This window comes from Heterodontus francisci, chromosome 23 (assembly GCF_036365525.1).
Source record: "Heterodontus francisci isolate sHetFra1 chromosome 23, sHetFra1.hap1, whole genome shotgun sequence".
In the NCBI taxonomy this organism is placed as follows: domain Eukaryota; kingdom Metazoa; phylum Chordata; class Chondrichthyes; order Heterodontiformes; family Heterodontidae; genus Heterodontus; species Heterodontus francisci.
Window position 1 is genome coordinate 10,326,412 of NC_090393.1, and position 13,602 is coordinate 10,340,013.

Below are 13,602 nucleotides of genomic sequence, written 5' to 3' on the forward strand. Positions count from 1 at the left end.
TCGTAGATTACCCTCTGACAGAGGTCAACTCTTTGAGGTAAACAAAGTGATGCAGTGCCATTGAAGGCTTTTAAAAGGAGGGGGCTATCTACTACCTCTGACTTGATTGTCCAATTTGTCAAAGATCAGTAGCTGTCCTGGCTACGATCCCAAGCTGTAAAAATCTACACCATACCTGGTTCAGAGTAACATTGGGGGAGCAACTGACTTGCAAGAATAATGTGAAGGGAGACAGGTGAGAAGTTAGGGGTTTACTTATCTTCAAAAAGAATATCAACATTTTTGAAGAAAATTACTATGTAAGGCCATAGAAAATATTTCCTGTCAACGGATTCTTAAGATGGTTTTCAGTTAAGTCTATGAAAATGATACACTAAGACATTATGAGCATGAAACCAAGCCAATTTTAATGGTCTTCAGCTCAATGTTTCAGTTCATGCTTTGGATAAACTGCAGGTAGTGAAATGGGCTCAGAACATAAAACCCATTGAAATACTTTTCTGCAGTTCAACAGATGATTTATCAATTTCTATAAGGCCTTCTAAACTAGATGTTAAGGGTTAACTATTAATGTGAAGACATTATACCTGGCAATGCAGAACAGGGATGCATTTATCACCAACAGCAAAAGGTCTGTGGCTCTATTGCAGCAACAAATTAGGTTAACTCAGTCGTCTTAAAATGATTTTTTTATTCGTTTGTGGGATGTTGGCGTCGCTGGCTAGTCCAGCATTTGTTGCCCATCCCTAATTGCCCTTGAACTGAGTGACTTGCTGGGTGTTTCCAAGGGCATTTAAGCATCAACCACATTTCTGTGGGTCTGGAGTCACATGTAGGCCAGACCAAGTTAGGGCAGCAGATTTCCTTCCCTAAAGGTTACTCTGAAATAGGTATTGGTATATATTTTTGCAGCTTGGGGATCGTAGCCAGGGCAGCTGCTAAAGGACATTAGAGAATGAGATGTGTTTTTACAACAATTGACAATGGTTTCATTGCTTTTAATTACAGATTTATTAATTGAATTCAGATTTCACCAACAGCTGTAGTGGGATTCGAACCCATGTCCCCAAAGTATTAACACGGGCTCTGGTGTACTAATCCAGTGACATTACCACTATGCCACCGCCTCGCTAATCTATTCCATTCTGCTGTCTTATCATCCTTGTAAAGTATATTCAATAATTGGGTTTTCGTGGTTGTATTTTCTGCCCTCATGCTCTCCTGCAGGTAATTATGCTATGCATGATCTGGTAAGCAATCTGACGGGTGGTCAACAAAGACCTGCCAAGAACCTTGAAGAAGACACGATAGTAGCAATACTCAACACGATCCATGAAATTGTTACTGACAGTTCATCGAATGCCAGATCCCTGATTCAAGTGCAGGGTATTGAGAAGCTTGTGGCAATCAACAAATCCAGGTAAATGAAACAATTATAAATTAGCTAGAAAGTTCTCTGGAATAGAACATACTTTCCTTTTTTTTGGTGTTCAGTTATGTTCCCAAAACACTGCAATTACAGAACCAAGATTTTATTTTGTAACCAATCCAACATAAGGTGTGCAACACATATTTTCTTGACCAGTAAATAATGAACTAACCTCACCAAGTATTGGAGGCGTAAACTCGCATTTCACTGCAGTTTTATGCTACATCATTGTAGGTTTTTTGCTGTTTTCAATGGGTGAGTGAATTAAGAACTAAAACTGGGAGTGTTTCTTATTTCACAACTCGGCATTGCAAGAAAATGGGATTTAACTACATTTTACAATATGACCTAAAGCAAGGAATGTTTGCAACAAAAATTGTCATGTGTCGCATTATTTCATCTTTGGTGATGAATAGCATTTCTACTCTTTTGAAATATTTAGTTTGTAGCTTCTGAAAATAGCAGCTTTAATAAGTTTCATTTATTATATCCATAATGTTACTGTGCAGTAAAAAGTAACTGACTTCTAAATCTATAGAAATCTATGGTGTTAGAAAATCTGACGTAACGTTCTCTGTTCTGCTACAGAGTAGCCGCATGTACTGTACTCACTTATTCAAGAATTACTACTCTTGGTAAACTTAGAGTTTTTTAATATTTGTTCATGGGATGTGAGTGTTGCTGGCAAGCCCTTGAACCACTGTAGTCCATGTTGTGTAGGTACACCCAAAGTATTGTTAGATAGGGAGTTGCCGGATTTTGACCCCGCTGCGATGAAGGAATGGTGAAATGTTTCCAAATCAGGGTGGTGTATGACTTGGATGGGAACTTGCAGGTGGTGTTCCCATGTGCCTGCTGCCCTTGTTCTCCTAGGATTTTAGAGGTTTGGAAGGTACTGTCGAAGGAGCCTTGGCGAGTTGCTGCAGTGCATCTTGTATATCAGTGGTTTTCAAACTGGGGTTTGCAGAGACTTTCCAGGGGGTCCATGACACGGGGTCTGCCCACAGGAGGGCAACATGGCAACCTCCCAGGACGCCATGGTCAAGAGTAAGCAAGTGAGTAGCAGCCAGAGGTGCACTTCTGCTCTCCCCCACCCCAGCTCCTTCTATCTCTATGCTCCTGCCAAGTATAGACAGACTCTGCAGTGAGAAGCAGGCACACCCATCTAACTAATATCTGTAAGTAATTACCTGTCATCTTTTTTTTAAAAAAAGCATATTAAAAGCATTATTGAAACACTCTTTACATGTTACACTTTCATATTATGAGTATTAGATAGTATAGTTTAGCTGAGGGATTAGTAATTGCTAATCCATTTGAAAAAGGGTCCTTCAACCAAAAAAATTTGAGAACCACTCTTGTCGATGGCACATACACATTGCAGTCACGATGCGCCGGTGGTGAAGGGAGTGAATGGGGTGTCAGTCAAACTGGCTGGTGCTGAATGTCTTAAATACCCAGCTTCTGACCCACTCTTGCAGCCAGTATTTATGTGGCTGATTCAGCAAGTTTCTGATCAATGTTAACCCTCAGGGTGTTTATAGTAGGGGATTCAGTGGTGATAATGCCACTGAATGTCATGGGGAGGTGGTTAGACCTGCGTTGGAGATGGTCATTGCCTAGCACTTGTGTGGTGTGTATGAATGGGTTTCCTTGACAATGCAGTGATAGCTCTTGATTAAGGGTCTCTAATTTGAAGGTTGCCTATTTAGCAAGTAGGAAAATTCAGGGCATAGAAGACACCATCATCTTTATGGCGCATTTTTCCTTTCTATCCTTATTTACTGTGTGGGTGGTTTTCTTAAAGAACATTGTCATGCTATAGGCACATGCTATTCCGAAGAAGGGTCACTGACCCGAAACGTTAACTCTGCTTCTCTTTCCACAGATGCTGCCAGACCTGCTGAGTGGTTCCAGCATTTCTTGTTTTTATTTCAGATTTCCAGCATCCGCAGTATTTTGCTTTTATTCTAGTAAAATCCAGTTTGTACAAGCTGCTGTTAGACATCAGCAGCATACTTGTTCATAATATGTTTGAGATGGTTTTGTATAGTTCGTATTTTCAAGCTTCCTGAAACTTTGGAATTTCTCCAGTGGTTGGACTCTGATATCTCCATTGCTTCTATTGGCGTCACTTTATAACTGGCAGTTCAGGAGATTCTTCAGCTAAGCAAAATATGTTCTCTTAGCTTCTAGCTACTCAATTCTTATGCAAGCTGGTCCATTTAACTTGATTGTCAGCTGCAAGAGCCAAATGCCTTTCTAAGGTTTAGGGGATTGCATGAGACTTTTAGCTATGGTTAAGTTATTGGCCAAGCTGGCAGAAGTGACGAGAAACCTTTTTGTGTTTGAAACAAAGGCAACTCGAGTTTCATTTCAGTAATCTTCATTATGTTACATGCTTTGAATCTGTATTAAAGATGCATTGTTTTTACCAAGTTTTAATTGTACTAATTTTGAATTAATCATTATAGCCAGTCAGTAAGGGAGATGAAGGCTGCAGCTCATGTCTTGCAGACAGTATGGAGTTACAAGGAGTTGAGAAATGCTTTGCATAAAGATGGCTGGAACAAGTCTCACTTCCAGGTAAGAGTCACATTTAGGACACAAAGTAAATAAATTTCAAATCATTCCTAGGTTTATGTGGTGCATCTTTGGTGGAAGTGGGGTGGTGGATAGTGGGGGGAGGTTGTTAGCTGCATAATAGAGACTGTTACAAGGTCAGCAGTTTTATGGCAAGTTGTTTGCATTTAATGCAAGCTGTAGAGATTGGTATGTTGACATGTCCATCACTAATTCATTAAAGCCTTCAAGGCAGGATTATGCTGTAATTTTTCAGTTTAGGTAGCCATTTGTACTACATTCAAGTCACCATTTTGATTAGACTGCAAGGGCTTTTTACAGGCTCAACATAACAGTACAGCTCACATTCTGGCCTACCTGGGATAGGCATCAAAAATGGCAAGTGCTGAATATACAAATATTATTGACTCCTTGCTCTTTTATATAAATCAGTTTGTTACAAGAAACTATTTGACGACTATGTAATTTGGAAGATGATATATGAAAATCATTGCATTATTGAGATTTCTGTGCACGTGTCAACGCCAAATCAATTGTGTTTAGCATTGTCTTGCAGTCTCTGATGGAGTGTGGGATGGCACTTTTTTCTTAAGGTGTGTTTATATTTCCTGCAGTTCCTTTGCTTACCCCACTTATAGTTATCAAGTGCCTCACTTGGCTCATCCTGTCTGTCAGGAAGCATCACTCAAGGGCTTGACCATGTAATTTATTGATTCAGTCGTTGAGACACTAAACAAAGGCTGCAGCTGCCTGTACAGGTGGATGGGAACCTATGGCATGCTTCGAGGAGATGCAAGGAGTTACAGGGATTTGGTCAATATCTTTTAGTTTATTGTTGCTTTGGACCAATCACAGTGCACAAAACCACTGAGCAGCAGTTAACATGGCAAAGCCTTTGGTTACCACGGACCAGTGAACTATTGTGCTATCAATTGAAACCCACTGAATTCCCACCCCCACCTGCTGTGCTTTTACCAGCAATAGTCCAGGGTCCTATCAAACAAACACTGAACAATTTTATCTCTTGTGCTTATTAGCAACCAGAAGTTGTTAGAAACAACTCAGTGGTCCCATTATTACTGTTGGTTAATGAGATTCCCAGAAAGCAACACGAATAATTGGAGGGCTGCATGATAACGATTGACCAACAGGAATGCTCAAAATAAACAGCAGAATCTTTTAATTACAGATCTCCATAGTATTTCTACATGTTTTAGGAAGCTAATGGTTTGTGCCAGTGCCAATAGTAAGCAGGGCTTCAAGAAACACTATGATGTCATCTAACAACTTTCTGACCATTTCAGAGGTCTGTGATGTCTTAGTGGGTAAAGGCAATATTTAGCTAAGCACAAAGACCAGGAAAATCGTTAATTCCCAGTTGAGCTCAGCTAGGTTAGAGGTATAGCTGCTATAACTGGTTCCAGTGTCTTGTATTTTGATGGTCATGAATAGACTGCAGTTCCCGTTGATGGTCATAAACCGATGATTCCTGTTGGAACGTGTTTAATTAAAACAGAATTGGACATGGCTACAATATTCTGCAGTCACATCAGCTGTTGTTTCCCACTATTTAGACTCTCTCGGAAGATTGCTGCTTGGGTGAGGTATTCAGGGGTGCTTGGCACTTGTGAAACTTACTCCTGATAGAATATCTGCAGGATAGAAGGAAAAAGTAAATAAAAGTTGTACTTGTGTGTGATTACTAGAACTGGATTTCTTACAGCTTTTGTTTTTATAATATGTAGCCTAATGTGACTACACTTCCCAAAGGAGCCAAAAGTGGTGGCAAAGCAACTGGCTATGATGACAGCACTCTGCCATTAATTGAAAGGAACCAGAAAGATGGTGAGTGTTGCCCACTCGCACTTAAATCACGTTCTCTTGTGTCTCCAATTTGTCTGCTGATTATACAGCCTACCTGCAACACCAACATTCATGGTCTTAGATTTTGGAAATTACTCTACATACCAATTTTTTGTAAGGTATTCATACTAAATTATCCTATGCAAATTGTTTTTGTAAATGACATTATGTCTTCCTGTGCCATGCCCCAGCTATATCTCTGCTGGTATTGTTTTGAAATGGGCTGGATTTTTTCCTTCTCTCCTTGCTGTTGAAGCATTTGAACTTTGGCTCTTGTGCACATTATTGCACCTGAGGTCCAGAATTTTTGGGACACTGCGGGCACAAGCTACAACTCTGGCATTGCTTCTTGAACATGCATGTCTTTCTGAGAACTACATCCATGAGCTTATCATAACACCATCCCACCTGCCAGTCTTCAGATCAGATCCTGTATTTGTACTTTCAGAAAAGGAAGTATGCATGGTTCTTGTGCTCATTTGGCAATGAGGTTGTCTGAATACTGAGGTAATTATAGGGTGGTTCTTTTTCCAGCACCATTTACCCTTTTTTTGCCTCTTAGACAGATGGATGTCTGAAAATCGTCAATCTTGGCAGCTCAAAACAATCGAAGACTGCAGCAATGTTCCCACCATTATAACACGCATGCAATCTTAGGTCAAATGGGGAAAGTCTTCACTTTGCTTTCCTAAGCCTGTCTTGAATTAATACATGTGTACAGTCAGAGCAACTGATAAATAGTTACATGTTGAAATATTGTGCTTCACAAAAATTTGAGCTTTCCCTGGTTTGTTACTTCCTGTGGGACCTCTTGGTCTGTATTGCAAGGAGGATTGCAGCTGTGAACCTGTGCTCTGTCATTCTGAGAAATAACACATCTCCTTCACTTTATCAGTGTGTTTTATAATATTTAGCATTGTCTTAGATTTGTATAGAGTTGGAGTTCATTTGTTACTTCTACAGGAGTACAAACAATGTGAAACTCAACTTCACCTTCATTAAGTAAATGCCTACTTCATAATTCTAAACTAGATTTGTGATGTCATGATCTGGAATGCATTGCCTGAAAGGGGGTAACTTTCAAAAGGGAATTGGATAAATATATGAAGGAAAAATTTGCAGGGCTATGAGGAAAGAGCAGCGAAGTGGGACTAATTGGATAGCACTTTCAAGGAGTGGGTACAGGCATGATGGGACAAATGGCGGCCTCCTGTACTATATGATTTTATGATGTATCTAAAACTAAATGAATTGATGAGTTTAGTTGTTTGTGTACCCACTGTAAAATGTATCAAATATCAAATGGCATCCATCTTCAAGTATGTTGGTTAGTATTACTTCAGACAGTGAAATTAACATTGTTACTTGATTCACCATAATTTCAGCTTGCTTCTGTTGCAATTTTAACGAGTTTACTTCTAAAATCACCAGCTGAGCAAAATGAAACTGAAAAAATGGTCAAAATGTTTGTGTTTATGTAAAATGAGAAATGTTTTTAATGCACAATTCTAGCTGTCATTCAGTAACTTCGTGTTGACCCTATGAGAGGCGTCAGTTTAAACAGAGGGTCCGAAAGTTATCTTTGAAGCCGTAGAAGGATGTGGCAATATGGAGATAGCAATGGAGTGAACCCCTGAAGGAGGGCAAGAGGTAGTGGAAGCAACAATCACCCATGATGGAAATAAAATAGGCCAGTACTGTTGGCTACACATGGGAACATAAGGCTGGAGTGGATTATGGAGCCAGGGAGTGGGTGAAGACTAGGAGGGATTTGAAGTTGAAGATGATACCCTTGAAGGCAGTTCAGTGGTAACTCAGTGAGGGCAGTGGTGATCACGCATGAGACTTGGTGTTGGTGAGGACATGGGCCATAGCATTCTGGATGATTTATGAATGTACAAATGCAGAGGTTAACATCAAAGAAGTTCAGTGATGTATATTACTGAGGGGTAGAGGTGAGCGATGTAAGGTGAAAGCAAGTGGCCATGGTAAATGATGTGATGTGGGGAAAGGAAGTTGTACAGCCACAGTGCTCAGAGTCTGACTTCGGAGAGTGACGGGAAAAAGAAAAACTGTCGGAACCATTCCTGTCTGCCAATTAGGGAAAGGCATTGATTACGAATGTGAAATATCCCACAGGTTGAACGATGTTTGCCATTAGGAAGAAGCATTGGGGGGGGCGGGGGGGGTGGTGGTGGTTTGTCTTTTGTCTTTTAGTGGAAAAGATACATTTCCAGTACTTGGTTTTCACTGTGTTTCATGTACAGTTATCTGACTGCCAAATATTTGAGGGGAGAAAAAAATGTGTATTATTAGACACTCAGGATTTCAAAATATGCCCTGCAATTCTCTAAGGGTTTGACAATGGATACTGAAAGCTTTCATTAAGCAGATTGAGCTTTTGTATACTAGGAACCTCATGGTCAATTCTATTTTTAGGTAACAAATGGTCTGGTGAAATGATACCCATGGAACAGTTTGGCCCAGGTAAACATGGCTTTGAATTCCTCTTGCTCGTGATCTCGAGAAGTACTCTTGCTGGTATACCCTATGTTAAGTGCTTTAAGCAGAGACAAATTATCTTCCAGAACTTGTTCAATTTAAAAAGCATGCTTTTTATTTAACTTGGGGATAACAAATTTTTAGGTTTTCTTTGCAAAAGGAATAATTTGGCATCCATTTCAATTTGATTTTTGGACTGTGCGCGTTACAATCCCCTGGTTACAACATTGACTTTTTTTTTAGGGTGTGGTGCTGGGGTTTTCAAGTTCTGTTGCAGTACTTGAAATAGCCACAGAAATATTTTAAGCAATTCAACTGCAGCCTCTAGCTGTGGAAATCTGGTACTACAATGGGCAAAAAATATTGCAGATACTGGAAATCTGTAATAACAGAAAATGCTGGAAATACTTAGGTCGGACACCATCTGTGGAGACAGAAAAATTTACATTTCCGGTCGATCACCTTTCATCAGAACTGGCAAATTCTCTTGTAGTACTTGTTCTATTTAAACAGCATGCTTTTTATTTAAGTCAAGAGTAATTAATATCTAGGTTTGGTTGCAAAGAGATAATTTGGTAACTATTTCAATTTGATTTTCAGATGTGTGCTTTGCAAGGGGTTGAAATCCCCTGCTTTTACTGATATGTACATTGACGTTTTTATAAGATATAGATAATCTAGTCATGTAGAAATTTTTCTAAAATGTGAACATTTTTGATGTATTAAGCTTTAGATTAATAGGCCATAGACAAGTTTACTGTCTCCCCTCTCTACTGCTTTCTTGCCCTCCCTCTCCCCCAGACAACTTAAATGACTATATCGGTCCAAAATCTGCTTGTGAGCTAGCTTGGTATTGAGTCGTCTTGGTTTGTGCTCACTGACGCTCAATTTGGGTTCTGCCACGGCCACTTATCTCCTGAGCGCATTACAGCCTTTGTCCAAACATGGGCAAAAGAGCTGAACTCAAGAGGTGAGGTGAGAGTAACTACCCTTGACATCAAGGCAGCATTTGACTGAGTATGGCATTAAGGAGCCCTAGCAAAACTGGAGTCAATGGGAATCGGGAGGGAAACTCTCCGCTGGTTGAAGTCATACTTAGCACAAAGGAAAGATGGTTGTGATTGTTTGAAGTCAATCATCTCAGTCCCAGGACATCACTGCAGGAGTTCCTCAGGGTAGTGTCCTAAGGCCCAACCATCCTCAGCTGCTTCATCATTGACCTTCCCTCCATCATAAGGTCAGAAGTGGGGATGATTGCTGATGATTGCACAATGTTCAGTACCATTTGCGATGACTCATACTGAAACAGCCCATATCCAGATGCAGCAAGACTTGGACAACATCCAGAGTTGGGCTGATAAGTGTCAAGTAACATTTGCGCCACACAAGTGCCAGGCAATGACCATCACCAACAAGAGAGAATCTAACCATCTCCCCTTGACAATGCATTACCATCATTGAAACCCCCACTATCAACATTTTGGGGGTTACCATTGACCAGAAACTGAAACAGACCAGCCACACACACACGGCGGCTACAAGAGCAGGTCTGGGAATTCTCTGGTGAGTAAATCGCCTCCTGTCTCCCCAATTCCTGTCCACATCGACAAGGCACAAGTCGGGAGTGTGATGGAATACTCTCCTCTTGCCTGGATGGATGGAGCTCCAACAACACTCAAGAAGCTCGACACCATTCAGGGCAAAGCAACCTGCTTGATTGGCGTCCCATCTACCACCTTCAACATTCACTCCCTCCACCACAGGTACACAGTGGCAGCAGTGTGTACTATCTACAAGATGCACTGCAGTAACTCACCAAGCTCCTTCGGTACCTTCCAAACCCACGGCCTCTACCACCTAGAAGGGCAGCAGATGCATGGGAACACCACCATTTGCAAGCTCCCCTCTCAGACGCGCACCATCCTGCCTTGCAACTATATCGCCGTTCCTTCACTGTCGCTGGGTCAAAATCCTGGAACTCACTTCCCAACAGCACTGTTGGTGTACCTACACCCCAAGGACTGCAGCAGTTCAAGAAGGCAACTCGGCGCCATCTTCTCAAGGGCAATTAGGGATGGGCAATAAATGCTGGCCTTGCCAGTGACGCCCACATCATATGAACGGATAAAAAAGGTAACTAAGCTTTGACTGTTAGTTATTTTTCTAGTTTCCTAGTGTTTTCTGAAAGTGCAATATACTGCGTGATATAAACCCTATACTTCAATGGCAACTTCATGGAAATAGTGTACTTGAGGATGCCTTTGTATTTGAATTATATATTTGTCACCACAGATACGTACTCTACCTTGGATCAGAGGGAGAAAGAGCGCAAATATAAGACTACGGATGTTTCTGGGGATGCTTTTGAGCGGCAACCATTGCGGGTAGGCTATGTTGCAGTCACGTGTATTTGACACACAATAGGCCTAAAACATGACCAACTAGATGAGGCAGATATCATTGATGCCTGAATGCAGTTCTGAGAGAACTGCTGAAACAAACAATACACAATTAACTTTGCCCTTGTGTGTGCACACAACGCACACACACACACACACATTTTATGGTGATTAGTTATGTGTGATAGACCTGTTCATAATTGCATGGCAGTTGCTGCTGTAGGTAGCTATTTTGAGGACAATAATAATTTCCATGCTTATTGCCCTAACTGGTAATTTCTGATTAAGTGCTTTATCTGCTGCCTTACCTTCTTAAAAAATTCTTGTCCTGGAATTGCTCTTGCCATGTTTGATTTGTCAACTATTTGCATGAACTGTTTTCGAATTTTTCCAGAAATGTTAAGGCCACAAAAGTATTTTTTATTTATAATTTTATAAAGTTATCCTTTGAGAACGAGGCACATTCTATGGTCATTTGAAAAGCATCAATTTGGCTACCTGATCTTGCATCAGTGCATTACCACCCCAGATTTAGAAGCTAGAATGGCAGATTCAGCTTCAAGAGACTCTGGAAACTCGATGAAATGTGCTAATGCATTTAAGTATGACTTTCTGAAATGCAAGCGCCATTAGCAAGGAGAATATAAAAGAGCAGCATAATTTGCAGGCATGATAGACGGATATAATTTTGTGGCTCGTACATATTTCATTACAGGAGTATTGGGGAAGAAATCAATTTTCGATACTAGTGAATAGTACCGTATAATAAAACCTAATGTGCAGTCTTTTCATCTGCAGATTTTGTGTTTTATTGCAAGATGACTTGATTTACACCTCCCATCACCAAATTATGGATATAACTGACCTAATTTCAATTAGACTTGTCCTTTTTGGTGGAACACTTTTTAAAGCCAGTGTGCACAAAATTGGCGTTTTAAATCCATGATTATTTTGAATTTTAAATTATCCTGACCTATTTTCAGTTTTGCAAGGAAATGGAACAAAAAAGTAAAAATGACGAGAAGGGAGAATATATTTTCAAGAATATCCTGTTTTATGAACTCTAATTAAATCCTTAGATGTTTTATGGTGGACTAGAGCAAAGATTCCCATTATTTTCTGTTAATTATCAGTATGCTTTCAAACTAAATCTCCAAAGATTTATAGCTTCATTTTAATTCATATTCTAATTCAGTGAATTAATGTGAATGGAGTTGGATTTCCTGTTCAGCTCAATCTCTGACATATATGGAAAGTATTTTGAAATCTGTAGCTTTTGTTGACTATCAAGAAGACTACATCTAGTTAGTGTATTATTTTGCAGTTTCCACATGTCAGACTGTTGAGACTTGACAGATTTTCAAAATTACTCTAAATTCAATCACATGTAAGTCAGATCATCAGTAGCCCTTACTTCCACATGTCCAGCTCAACAAGTGAATTTGGATTAAAATGGGTTTTCACTGCTGCAAATTCTAATGCACAAATTCCACATAAGGCGTTATACTAGAGATTATATTTTTGTGGCCTTGACCTTTGAGCTGTCAAGTATACTTAATTGCTTTTATTTTAAACTAACGCCTTTATCTATACCTGTTTTAAGACCAGCTCTCTTGCTATTAACCCTTTCCCTGTTGCCACAGAATGATACAAATAAGAGAAACATTAACAGGATTAATAGGGCCTCAGTGAATCTTGTGGATGCTCATGACACTAAACCTCAGCCTGTTGATTCCTGGGTCTAAGTGCATGCATGGTAGGTGTCTTTGAGTTCCAATCACCTGATTAGTAATCTAGTCACATGACAATCTCCAAGCACATTAAAGTAAATTTGTTAACCATGTAACTTTTGATTTTGAAGTCTCATTGATTAGTATTTGCACAGCAGTTGCCTCCAAATATTGCTCTTTCATTCAGAATTGGAAGGATGTTTGCAAGCTGTTAGATGTTTCAGGAGCCTTGTTATTTTATACAAGAAGGCTGTTTTAAAATCCTACATTCAAGTCAAATCTCAATAGTCTTCAGATATATCCTTTTTTTGCAAACTAGTTAGTTTTTTTTTCCCTATTTATCAAACTAATGTATTTCTGGAGTCTGACAAAGCTGTGCTGCTTAAACATACATAAAGCAAGACCTCTGTTTATACAGTAACCTTGTCTAACATCTGTCTGAGCCTTTGCAGAAAGCTAAGGTCCCATGGCAGTAGTGATTTAGATGTCATTGGTGTTTGTGTGACACACCTACCACAGAATGGTTGCTGTATTTGCCAACATAAGTCACAGTTCTTCAAAAGTAGTTCCTTGTGTCAGGTGCATCAAGACGTTTTGATGTGATAAATCACAAGTAGCAATACAGGGTTTCAGATCAGCCACACTCTAATTGAATGGCAGAACAGACTCAAGGGGCCGAATGGTCTACTGCTGTTCATAAGAGTCATAGATTCATAAAATCATTATGACACAAGAAGGTCATTCAGCCCATTTAGTCCATGCCAGCTCTCTACAGAGCACTCCAATCAGTCCCATTCCCTGCTCTACCCCCATAGCCCTGCAAGTTTATTTCCTTCAAGTGGCCATTTAATTTCCTTTTGAAATCATTCATGGTCTCCACTTTCACCACCCTCGTAGGCAGTGATTTCCAGATCATTAACATTCACTGCGTTTAAAAAAAAAATTCTTGCTCACATCTCCCCTGTATCTCTTACCCAAAACCTTAAATCTGTGTTCCCTACTTATTAAGTAGAATGAAGTAGAATTTTTTCATTACCTGTAAAATTGCACTTTGGACTTATTTTGATTTTAAAATAGCTGCCCAATGCAAGCACAT

General features: G+C 39.9%; 1 protein-coding gene across 8 annotated transcripts in view; it reads left to right on the forward strand.

Annotated features, from left to right (window-relative positions):
• arvcfb (ARVCF delta catenin family member b) overlaps positions 1–13,602 on the forward strand; it is a 391,994-nt gene that overhangs the window by 370,778 nt on the left and 7,614 nt on the right. For 7 of the 8 annotated variants that reach the window (XM_068054661.1, XM_068054659.1, XM_068054660.1 and 4 more), the window contains 5 exons: positions 1,228–1,420; positions 3,904–4,015; positions 5,758–5,857; positions 8,315–8,362; positions 10,670–10,761. In XM_068054661.1, coding sequence (XP_067910762.1) covers positions 1,228–1,420; positions 3,904–4,015; positions 5,758–5,857; positions 8,315–8,362; positions 10,670–10,761 — 545 coding nt within the window. The remainder of the gene's footprint in view (positions 1–1,227; positions 1,421–3,903; positions 4,016–5,757; positions 5,858–8,314; positions 8,363–10,669; positions 10,762–13,602) is intronic. The other variant, XM_068054662.1, reaches the window with a different exon arrangement.